Below are 13210 nucleotides of genomic sequence, written 5' to 3' on the forward strand. Positions count from 1 at the left end.
CATCCATGTACATATTTAAATGTTGCTATTGTACCTGTCTGAACCACTTTCTCTGGCAGACCATTCTATACATGTACTACTCTCTACATGAAGAAGTTGCCTCTGAGGTCCTCCTTGAATCTTTCACCTCTCATCTTAAACCTATGCGCTGTAGTTTTCAATTCTCCATCCCTGTGAAAAAGACTATCTGCATTCATTCTATCGATGTCCCTCATGATTTTATACACTTCGATAAGTCAACCCTTGTTCTCCTACATGCCAAGGAATAAAATCCTACCCTGGCCAACCTTTGCCTTTAACTCCTGGCAACATCTTCATAAATCTTTTTTGCACTCTTTCCAGTTTAACTATGACTTTCCTATGACAGGGTAGCCAAAACTGTACACAATACTCCCAAGTGTAGCCTTACCAATGACTTATACAACTGTAACATAACGTCCCAACTCCTTTATTCAATGTGGAGGAGCTGGTGTTGGACTGGAGTGGACAAAGTTAAAAATCACACGACACCAGGTTATTGTCCAACAGGTTTATTTGGAAGCACTAGCTTTCAGAGCGCTACTCCTTTATCAGGTGGTTGTAGATCATAAGACACAATTTATAGCAACAGATTACAGTGTCATGCAACTGAAATGATATATAGAAAAACCCTGGATTGTTGTTAAGTGTTTCATCTTTTAGAATGGGTTGCAGGTTTCACTTCATTCATATGTAAATCCTAGAACGTCTTTTAAGTCACCCGCACAACAATCATCAGACAGGGGTGTTCCCTCCCAGTCAGGGAACACTTCAGTGGTCAGGAACATTAGGCCTCGGATCTTCCGGTGACCATCCTACAAGGCGGAATTTGGAATAGGCAACAGACCAAAGTGGTCGAGCAGAGGCTGATGGCCAAGTTCGGTAACCAAGAGGAGGGTCTCAACCGGAACCTTGGATTATGTCACACTACAGGTGACCCCACTACATTATACACTCTTTCTCACACACACATTCACTCAGATTCTCTCATACACACGCTTTCTCTTATAAACACACACATACACCCCCACCCCTCGCACACACCCTCTCACAGGCTTATACTCTATCACTCCCACACATACACACACTTTACCAAGCTTTCACACACACTCACAGGCACTCACACTCACACACACTCTCTCAGTCATGCATGCACACACACACACATATATATATGTCTGTAGGGTGAATTGTATTTGTAGAATTCTATTTGCCCACTTCCCATCTTATCAAGATCTCTCTGTAATGTTTGATAAGGGGTAAATGTTGGGGTATGGGTGGGTTTCGCTTCGGCGGGTCGGTGTGGACTTGTTGGGCCGAAGGGCCTGTTTCCACACTGTAAATCTAATCTAAAAACCTTTTTACCTATCAGTGATACCTCCTAATTTTGTATCATCTGCAAAATTACTAATCATGCCGAGTATATTCACATCCTGATCATTAATGTAAGTAAGAAAGGTCCCAGCACCGACCCCAGCACACTGCTAGTCTAAGGCCTCGAGTCTGAGAAATGACCTTCACCCTCTGTTTCCTACCATAGAGTCAATTTTGAATTCTATTAGCTAGCTCTCCCCACGTGACCTAACCTTCATGACTAGCCTGCCATGTAGGACCTTGTCAAAGGCCTTACTAAAGTCCATGTAGACAACATCCACTGCCCTACCCTTCTCTGTCACTTTGGTTACCTCTTCAAAAATCTCTAAAAGATTTGTCAGACCTGACATCCTGCATACATATCCCTGCTAACTATTCCTAATCAGACCTTGACTATCCAAATATTAGTTGATCCTGTCCCCCAATACCCTCTCCAACAATTTGCCTACCACTGATGTCAGGCTCACTGGCCTGTAGTTCCCTGGCGTTCTTAAACAATGGAACATTAGCCACTCTCCAGTCTTCCAAAGCTTCACCAGTGGCTAAAGATGAAGCAAAAATTACTGCAAGGGCCTCCATGATTTTTTCCCTAGCCTCCCACAACATCTGAGGATGGACCTGATGAGGTCCAGAGGATTTATCCACCTCAATGCGCCGTAAGGCTGCAAACACCTCCTCTCTGGTAATATGTTTGCAGTCAAAAACATCCCCACTTGTTTCCTTTATTTCCTTAGCATCCCCGATTCTCTCCTCAGTAAACAGAGGAGAAATATTCATTAAACGTCTCCCCCATCTCCTGTGGCTCCACACAGACAGCCATGCTGATCTTTAAGGGGGCCTATTCTCTCCCTAGCCATCCTTTTACTCTCAATGTGACTACAGAATCTCTTGGGATTATCTTTAACCTTAACTGCCAGATCCATCTCTTACCCTCTTTTAGCTCCTCTGATTTCCCTCTTAAGTCCGCTCCTATACTTTTCATAGTTATCTTGGGATTCACTTGAGCCTGATAGCTTAAACCTAATGTATGCATTCTTCTTATTCCTGGCCAAAGCCTCAATATCTCTAAACCTCCAGCATTTTCTTCACCCTTCTCTCTCTTTGGGCTCTATCTCCACCTATCGTTTACTCCTTACACCCTTCCCCCACCCTATTTTCTGCATAAACAACCCTTTCCTAGCTACCATCAGGTCTGAAGAAGGGCCAATGGACCTGAAACATTAACTCCGATTTCTCTCCACAGATGCTGCCAGACCTGCTGAGCTTTATCCAGCAATTTCTGTTTTTGTTTCTGATTTCCAGCATCTATAGTTCTTTTGATTTTTTTTATGAAGTTAGTGTTGGTGATTTAAGAAAACTACTGAGAAATTAGATGTGGTAAAACAAGAAAAACCAGTGGGGTGTATTAAAGTGGTCAAGGAGATCCCAGTGGAAGTTGAAGAGCCTGGTCAGAGGTTGGTTAATAAGAGAGTACTAGATCTCTTAAAAGAATTTACTTATGTGGATAAGGTTTACTCTTGCACAAGGAGTAGGTAAAGAAATTAAAACTTTAAGAGATACAGGAGCAGGTCAATGTGCAAGAATGTACCTTGGAAGGAGCATTGCCAGAAAAGGTGGTAATAAGTTGAATCTATGGTGAGAAAATGACTGCTGGAGCTTGGAGAGTCGGGTGAAGTGGAGGTCACAGAACACGCTGGAAGATGGGGTGGTAAGAACACACAGTTCTCTTATAACTCTCCCTTCAGCAGTACCTCACAAACCTACAACATCTACCACTTAGAAGAACAAGTGCAGATTGTTGTAAAGGTATTGGTAGTGATCTTTCAGGAATCACTGGAGTCAGGGAGGGTGCCAAAAACTGGAAAACAACTAATGTAACACCCGCGTTTAAGAAGAGGGAGGAAGCTATAGACCAGTTAGCATGAACTCGGTTGTTGGTAAGATTTGAGAGCCCATTATTAAGGCTGAGATTGCGGAGTAAATGGAATGCATGGTAAAGTAAGGCTGAGTCAGTCTGGTTTCAAGGGGCAGTCATCCCTGACACATCTGTTAAAATTATTTGAGATAGTAACAAGAGCTAATGGACGTGATTCGATTTCCAAATATATGCTGCTAAATAAGACAGAGTAATTGGTGTTAGGAGCAGGTGAGAATGGTGCAGCAGACTCAATCGGCTAAAGGACCTAATTCTGCTCCTATATCTTATGGTCTACTAGCACCGGGAGTATAACTAACTCAAGGTCAATGCACTAACTGACCACCACTTTCTCAAGGGAAATTAGAAATCAACAATAAATACTGGTTTTGTCACCAATTTAGGGATGACGAAGAAAGACTAGTTCTACACTAACTGAAAATGCACCCAACTTATTGTGAACACCTACAACATAAGATTTACTCTTAAAAACCAGACACTGACTCAGAGTCTGGTTGGAGAAGGATGCCTATCCCTCCAGTGAGAAGGCAACCTTCCTGTCCCACATTATCCAGAACCCAAGTCATCACTGAATGTATTTACAAGCAGAATCACCCTTTTTGGGAATGAGAAAAGAATTGATACAAGTTTGTGTTTAGATACAAGTATATACAGTGACTTCAGAATTATGATGGTTGCTCAGCACAGTCATTGGGTTAGCAGTGCTTGCTATCAGCTGAATTAAACGTTCACACTTAGGACAAACACTTAAGATTCTGTCCTTGCCAACATGAACTCTGGATTCGGTTCTCTACCACATGACTGAAAGGGAGGGACACATGGACATGATATTCACTTTTAGTGGGGTTCAATTTTAAAAGAAGAGATTCATACAAACTTTTGTTATATTTAATTATCAGTGTGGATGTGAATGGTCTGTAGTATAATGGTAGTGACTGTAATGGAGTAAGTACCAGGTTGTGGGAGCATGTTCTTCTGCCATTCATTCTGTATACAATGCACCATTTGGAAATGTGACACATCAGTGACAATACTTACCATCACCACCTACTATGATCAGCATTTGTTTCAAATACACATGGATCTTGCTGACCTACACAACAGGCAGACAGAAACCATGGACATGGTGGCACTGGCTCTTAAGAAATCCACCCAATTATCCAATCACCTATTAGGAGCACAGACATAAACACAGCGGCAATGTTTGTGATAGCAATTGTATTTGTACATCATCCTTCCACATCTCAAAGATAACTGAGAATGCATCTGAAGAAATACTTGGAATTTGAAGTGCAAGTCACTGATCTGTTGTGGGATGTAGCAGCTGTTCAACACAGCAAGATTCCAAGATAAAATCAATGTTTATGTAGAATCTGTACAGGAACTAGTAATTTCCATTCTTCCAAAATTACCAAGGGAGCTGTACTGGCACAATGACCACTGAAACAGCTGATACTGTGGTATGATGTTTCAAAGATGGTAACTCCAACAACACAGCTCCCTCTCAGTACTGCTCTGGAATTCAACTGGCCCACCCATTCCTCACTGGAGTGCGAAGCTTCCAACATGGTAATAAGGATTGCAGCCAGTCTTGCCAAGCATATCAGACCAATTGGGCAGGGAAATCCACACCCACAGTGATCAGTCACCATACTCCACTGAGCCCTGATGTCCAGTGCCCAAACATCACACTGTCCTGATAGCCACACCCTAAACACAAATCACTCCTGATCACCACGCTCCCCAAACATCGCTGAGTCCAGATATCAACCCCAGTCCCATGCAATACCCCCAAATCAGATGCTCATTCTCCAGCCCTGATATCCACTCTCTTCAAACACCACCTAATTTGACTATCTAATTACCCTGAAAAAAAGCTATCAGTTCAGATACCCAATACCATCCCCCTCCCCCTCCCCCTCCCCCCCAAAATATCAAGTTTGGATAACCAAGCCTCCAGCACCTGCAAACAGCGCACAGTCATTATATTCACACACAAAACCCCAAACACCAGTCATGGTATCCACCCCTCCACACACCACTTAGTCCTGTTAATCAGTCTCTCAAACACTGCAGTCCTCGTATTCCCCACCCAAACACCACCCACTCCTGATGTCCACACTTGCCATATACCATCCAGTCCTCATACACTCCAAATACTGTACTGTCCAAACCCCAACATCACCGGGTTCTGACATTATCCTTTATGTCCCACATGCATCACTGAGCTGTGATGGCACATCATTGCTACTTTTTTGATGGAAATTCTCTTCTCCCTCGATCTTTCCCTCCAAAGTTACGCACTTTGTGGATTTTCTGCAGTTGGCTCTGAACAGTCTCAATTATATCAATCTCATCTGGGATGTGAACATAACGTACATTTCTGCCAGTCACAAAGAAGTCATCCAAGTTCGACACTCTGCCCTGTCTGTCAGTATATGTAACCTCAGCTAGCCGGATGTTCATGAATGCATCAACGTTCACAAAGCGACCCTTCACGGAGCTCTCGTCCCTAAGCTCCACAGTGGTAACGTGATTATGTATCCCCTGGAGAAGTATGATGAGGCTGTTCTCTGCAATTGTTCGTTCTTTAATGGAATGGCTCAATGCCATAATGTTGACTCATAAACTCTGTTCAGTTGATAGATGAATACCAGGCCTAACTCAGGGACTCCAGGCTCAGGAACTGCATGGAAAAAAGAAACAGATCATGGAGAGTTTTCATCTAATACCCATTAATTTCAATTTTGTCAGAACGCACTGACGAGGAGAAATTGAGGACTGCAGATACTGGAGGTCAGACTCAAGAGTGTAGTGCTGGGAAAGCACAGCAGGTCAGGCAGCATCCAAGGAGACAGGTCATCTTCTTGCGGATTGTTTCAGAGAACATATCTGGAACACCCGCACCCACCACCTTGTGCCTGAACACTTCAACTCTCCCTTCCATTTAGGGCATACAGATCCTGAGCCTTGTCTACCACCAAACCACCCGATGCCTAGAGGAGGAACATCTGCATTGGGACCCTGCAACCACACGGGATAAATATGAATTTCAACAGCTTCCTCATTCCCCCTGCCCCTGCCCCCACCCCACCCCACATTATCCCAATCACAAGCCTCCAACTCGGCACCGCCCCTCCCCGGACCCGTCCATCACTGCCCCTTCTGACCTAACACCTTCTTCCTCACCTTCATCCACCTATCGCTTTCCCAGCTACCTTTCCCCCCCGACGCCACCCCCCTCCCATTTATATCTCAGCCCTGACCTACAAGCCGATTCTCATCTCATGCTCCTGACCCTCTGTGCGTTTCCAGCATCACACTCCCCCCCAATTTGTGCCTTAATTTCAACGGTGATGATTGTCACCTTCCTCAGCTCACACATATTAAAAGGTGGCTGTACAAGTTCAGCAGCCTGGTGGAACACAAGCTCAAAGGTCACACCACGCCTGGTAATAGTGCAACAGGTTTATTTGAAATCACAAGCTTTCAGAGCACCGCCCCTTTGTCAGGAGAAATCTGCGAAGGGGCAGTGCCCCAAAAACTGGCGACTTAAAGTAAACCTGTTGGACTATAACCTGTTACCGTGTGACCTCTGACCTTGTAAACCCCAGCAGCTCCACATCATGGTCACAAGCTGAGCAAAGTGGTGGGAGGGGTCAGGGGTTATTCAGCCTCACCGTGATCGGGATAACCTGCCACTTGCTGGTTTCCAAAGGCACTGGGACCTGAATATGTCCTTCAGGGACCAATCACTGACACACAGGGAGCGGGCACCGAAGCTCAATCCACCCACACTACACCCCCCCTCAATCCACCCACACTACCCCCCCCTCAATCCACCCACACTACCCCCCCCCCCAATCCACCTACACTACCCCCCCTCAATCCACCCACACTACACCCCCCCCTCAATCCACCCACACTACACCCCCAATCCACCCACACTACACCCCCCCCTCAATCCACCCACACTACACCCCCCCTCAATCCACCCACACTACACCCCCCACCCACAACACCCCCCCCTCAATCCACCCACACACACCCCCCCCTCAATCCACCCACACTACACCCCCCCTCAATCCACCCACACTACACCCCCCCCTCAATCCACCCACACTACACCCCCCCAATCCACCCACACTACACCCCCCCCTCAATCCACCCCCCCCTCAATCCACCCACACTACACCCCCCCAATCCACCCCCCCCTCAATCCACCCACAACACCCCCCCAATCCACCCACACTACACCCCCCCTCAATCCACCCCCCCCTCAATCCACCCACACTACACCCCCCCAATCCACCCACACTACCCCCCCCTCAATCCACCCACACTACCCCCCCCTCAATCCACCCACACTACCCCCCCTCAATCCACCCACACTACACCCCCCCTCAATCCACCCACACTACACCCCCCCTCAATCCACCCACACTACACCCCCCCTCAATCCACCCACACTACCCCCCCTCAATCCACCCACACTACACCCCCCAATCCACCCACACTACCCCCCCTCAATCCACCCACACTACCCCCCTCAATCCACCCACACTACCCCCCTCAATCCACCCACACTACCCCCCTCAATCCACCCACACTACCCCCCCCTCAATCCACCCACACTACACCCCCCCAATCCACCCACACTACCCCCCCTCAATCCACCCACACTACCCCCCTCAATCCACCCACACTACCCCCCTCAATCCACCCACACTACCCCCCTCAATCCACCCACACTACCCCCCCCTCAATCCACCCACACTACCCCCCTCAATCCACCCACACTACACCCCCCCTCAATCCACCCACACTACCCCCCTCAATCCACCCACACTACCCCCCTCAATCCACCCACACTACCCCCCTCAATCCACCCACACTACCCCCTCAATCCACCCACACTACACCCCCCCCTCAATCCACCCACACTACCCCCCCCCTCAATCCACCCACACTACCCCCCCCTCAATCCACCCACACTACACCCCCCCCTCAATCCACCCACACTACACCCCCCCCTCAATCCACCCACACTACACCCCCCCCTCAATCCACCCACACTACCCCCCTCAATCCACCCACACTACCCCCCTCAATCCACCCACACTACCCCCCCCTCAATCCACCCACACTACACCCCCCCCCAATCCACCCACACTACACCCCCCCCCTCAATCCACCCACACTACACCCCCCCCTCAATCCACCCACACTACACCCCCCCTCAATCCACCCACACTACCCCCCTCAATCCACCCACACTACCCCCCTCAATCCACCCACACTACCCCCCCTCAATCCACCCACACTACACCCCCCCCCCCAATCCACCCACACTACACCCCCCCCTCAATCCACCCACACTACACCCCCCCCTCAATCCACCCACACTACCCCCCTCAATCCACCCACACTACCCCCCCCACCTCAGGGCCAGGGGGGCGGAGGCAGCGCCCTCAGGGTAAGGGGTCGGGGTCTCGGTCCCGGTCCGTGCAGCGTCAATTCTCCGCCGAGCCGCTCCCCGCAGGCAGCCTCTCTGAGAAGGCCCCGTTTCCCAGGTAACGCCAGCTTCCGCCTCGAGGCTGTGGGCGGGGTATGAACCGGAAGTACGTGTCCAGGGTTGCCCCGCTCCGCTGACGCAGTGGGACAATACCCGGAAGTAGGAGCACGTGGTGGTCCTGGCCACGTGTCTGAGAAGAGGCTCAGTCAGGGAGGGAGCTGAGTCCCAGTAACCCATAGACAGAGGCAAGAAAAGATAGACCAACTCCATCCATCTACAGCAAAGGTTTATCTGTACTGGAAATTCACTGGAGGAATTATTTTTTATATGAATGTGAAATATACTATTAATTAGTCTTAAAATGGAGGGTTTTTTGGTCATTGGTTCATATCCACTAACAACATTTGCATTACAAAATTTATGTTGCAGCATATCATTTTCCACTTGGGACCCCCACAGCCTTTAAGAATTCCATTTCAAGCTCAATAATTTTAGGGCCTGAGCACCTTCCCCTATGTCTTTATGCAAACTCCCACAAACCAGGCCTTGTCAATACATGGGCTACTACCACAAACAACCCATTGTCAGCCACTAATGGTCCCCAGTAGCAGTTATTCATTTTACCATTCTGACCTTTCCCCATTCTGCTGCCCTTTTATTCTCTCACCCTAGGTTCATCCATTTATTGCTTCTCTCCCAACTCCACCCAATCTTCAGCATACAGTCATTCGTCTGTATCCATGAGGGTTCCGTTCCCGAGAACCCCTGCAAATGATGACGTGAGTGAATGCGGACTTTGTTTAAAAATAGGTTAAAAGCTGTGATGTTGACTTTAGTTGTTACTTAGTTTTAGGGCAGATAGGTGAATGTACTGTATAGGTAAAAACAATGACTGCAGACAATGGAAACCAGATTCTGGATTAGTGATGCTGGAAGAGCACAGCAGTTCAGGCATCATCTGAGGAGCAGTAAAATCGATGTTTCGGCCCAGGCTTTTGCCCGAAATGTCGATTTTACTGCTCCTCGGATGCTGCCTAAACTGCTGTGCTCTTCCAGCACCACTAATCCAGAATGTACTGGATATACTTTTCCAACCTAAAATCAGTTCTGAAGAAGAATCTCTCCACCCAAAATATTAACTCTGCTTTCTCTTGTGAGAACCAAAGCTCACTCACTTCAATAACTTCAGTCTGAGATAAGATCTGAAGCAATCAGTATGTTTATTATACGCTTGCAAGCGTGGTGCCTGAAGTAAGGCACACAGAGTTTAGCAAGTACATATCTTATAGGATTCACTACTCCAAACCCGGTGCCCATTACTATTGTTTATCTCCTGTCTTATCCGGCCTTGTACATAACAAAGTACAAGTTTTACTTGGCCATTTCACCACATCCTGCTGTGGCCATTGTTAGGTATATCCTCCTTCACTATTATCTATTTCCCCCACCTGTGACATTTCCTCCCTTTCCCCAACAATATTGATCCTTATGACCTTTTAATTGGGGTTTGTTTTTGTGTTTTTGCAAAAGTGGGGAACAGATGCTTATAACTACTGCTTGTACAAGTCTATCTGGCTTAACCTACATCCTCACAGCACCTTATCTATTTGTCTGTAACATCTACCATTGTTTGCAGGCACGTTTCATTCTTGTATGCACATTTTAGCTAATACAAAAACAATTATATATTTCCTCCACATAGTTTCCATTCTTGTTGACTCAGATCTTGGTTGAAACCATTATACACTGGTGTGAGTGCATTTACCTCGCATAAGTAATTATGATTGCTGAAATGACACTACTTTACCTATATCCCACAATTTCCCCCTTTTTCTTTAATTACCATTTGTTATCTTCTGCTATTTTCTTTTAAGCATCTCCCCCAAAATTCGCAAGCATCAAAATTTGCAAGCAGATTTCATCCATCTTGGTCTCAAACATTTCCTCATTATTTAATCAGGCTCCTCTGCCTGATTCCCTTTTAGGGGCATCTGTTTCATTAAGGCTGTATCAATCAGTCTTTGGGTGAGTCCTCGTATACAGGGTATGATACAACAGCCAATGGCTATCAATACCCCGACTACTACTATCAGGGAAGTAAGGATGGAAACTACCACCCCCTTCCATCTTCCAAACCATGATTCAAGCCATCCCGTGAGAGATGTGTCTACTCCTGAATTCTCAGCCAGTTCCTCTACTAAGGTAGCCAATCCCCTTAAGGCCCGAGTAATTGAACCATCAGGCGCAGTGTTATTAGGAATAAAAGTACAACACCTTCCTCCTAGCATCACACCCACAAATCCTTTTTCCGCTAGAATCATATCAAGGGCCATTCTGTTTCCCCATGCCATCCTACTTGTCGCATCAAGCTGTTCTAATATTCCTTTAACCGCATCTCCTGTAAAATTTATAAGTCGTTGTTGATTATAGAAAATGTAATTTATCCAATCTATGTTTTTATTAATTGTTACCCACCAAAAGAGAGCTGACTCAAAGCCTGCTGCAATCTGGTTACGAGCCTTGAACTCATCAGGTACCCCCCCTAGGGACTCCTACAGAATTGAGATAAATCCTGTCATCGAAAGAAGTGTCTAAAAGTGATCTCTTACTCCTTCCCTTTTTCCCTACTATCTTTTCCTTCTCAAATGCCAGGGTAAATGGAATTGCCAATTGTACAATTGCACATATCCCTCTCCAATCGGAGGGAGGGTGGGTCTCAGTATTTTGCCTCCACAGTACCACCACAGATCCGCTCGGGGAACCTTTAGTGCTGAGTAGTTCCCTCCCTTGTCCGTTTCGGTGACATTCTTAATCTCTGTACATAATTTCAGCTCCCCCAAGTCTCTGGACTGATTTGTATCTCGTCTACGCACACACAATGTGTGATTTCCAACTGCGGCTGAAAATGTAGGGGGGGCTTTTGAATCTTTCTTCTCCAAGGGAGGGAACATCAGAGATAGGGAGGTACAATTCCTATCATTCCATGCAGTCTCATCCTGATACAGGACTATCATACATTTCATGCCCTTCCTGTCTCACTTCCACCCGAGCGGAAAGGGAACCACCTGGGCCACTGGCCTACTGGAGGCACACGCATAGCAATTGCTCTTATTCAGACTTTTTACAGTATACTTCACCCATTCAACCCAGGCATTTGCATCCCTGTACCCAGTCTCTATTTCAATGGTCTGTTTTAATCCTTTACCTCTATAATTTTTACTACTTTAATGTCATCGGGAGGGGTGAAAGGTTGTACCTTATTATCCAGTAGTTCTACCCATTTTCCCTGTCCTACGCTAATTCGAAAACAACAGCCTGAGAAATTATTCCCGTTTGCTTTCATTTCTTTCCCAAATGTTTCATTTAATTGTATCTCACAGGTGCCCCCCCACCCCCACCCTCCAGAATTGCTTCGTGCCATGTGGTTTTCTTTATTGTTAAGTATACTGGGTTACACTTTTTATCGGGACAGTCGAGAGCTGGTTGGAAGGGGGCCTGATGTACTGTGACGAGACCATTATACCAAGTACCATCCCCAAGGCCATCCCCATAGGACTTAAGATGTATCTCTGAGCTGCGGTACTATCTCTGATTATCTACATCCCCACAATTTACTAAGCTGCATGCATCAGCGTCTATTACTTGTGGATTATCAGACTCAGGAACCATTAATAACATGTATGAAAATGATATTTGACAAAATCACAATACTAAGAGGGCTAGTATCATAACTCTAAGCGTCCCCAGCATTTTAAAAATCGTGCTGAAGCACAAAAAGACTTAATATACGATCCTACAGAAATAATCCCGCGCTCGCGTCGCCACTGTATAATCAGTTACTCAAAGTCTCTTTAGCCTGAGTTTCAGTGGGTCTTGCATTGATTCAGCTGTCCAGACTTCTTCCTCAACTGGAGATTCCACTGGCCCTTTTATCCGAGTGTAGTGAGTCCAGCCTTTCTCCGCCGTCCTTATTGCCATTTTGGTCAAAACAGCCTGATACGGCCCTTCCCAGTCCGGCTGCAATTTAGTCTCTGTCCACGATTTTACTAAGACCCAATCTCCCGGCCGGATGGGATGAACGGTGAATTCCAGGGGTGGAGTCTGTGCCAATAAACCCTGTTCCCTGAGGAAAGACAAAGAGGAGGACAAGCCCAGTATATACTTCTTTAAGAACAAGTCTTTAGTTTTGGGAATTGGCAATTCTCCATTCGTTCCCAGATAAGGTAATCCAAATAAGATTTCATAGGAAGATAGTCCCAAATTTTTCTTTGGGGCTGTTCGTACTCACAAAAGAACTATAGGTAAACATTTGGTCCAAGGGAGTCTGGTTTCTATTATCAATTTAGAGAGTTGTCGTTTGAGTGTTT

At 46.5% G+C, this 13210-nt stretch overlaps 1 protein-coding gene across 1 annotated transcript; it reads right to left on the reverse strand.

Moving 5' to 3' along the window:
• Positions 1-533: 533 nt before the first annotated feature.
• Positions 534-8910, reverse strand: LOC132830074 (U7 snRNA-associated Sm-like protein LSm10). Its single transcript, XM_060847545.1, has 2 exons — positions 8770-8910; positions 534-6014 (listed from the first exon to the last, which is right to left on the reverse strand). Exon 2 carries the CDS (start codon positions 5939-5941, stop codon positions 5576-5578), a length of 366 nt encoding a protein of 121 aa, XP_060703528.1. The 5' UTR covers positions 5942-6014; positions 8770-8910; the 3' UTR covers positions 534-5575.
• Between the last annotated feature and the right edge of the window lie 4300 nt (positions 8911-13210).

This window comes from Hemiscyllium ocellatum, chromosome 30 (genome assembly GCF_020745735.1).
Source record: "Hemiscyllium ocellatum isolate sHemOce1 chromosome 30, sHemOce1.pat.X.cur, whole genome shotgun sequence".
Lineage (NCBI taxonomy): Eukaryota > Metazoa > Chordata > Chondrichthyes > Orectolobiformes > Hemiscylliidae > Hemiscyllium > Hemiscyllium ocellatum.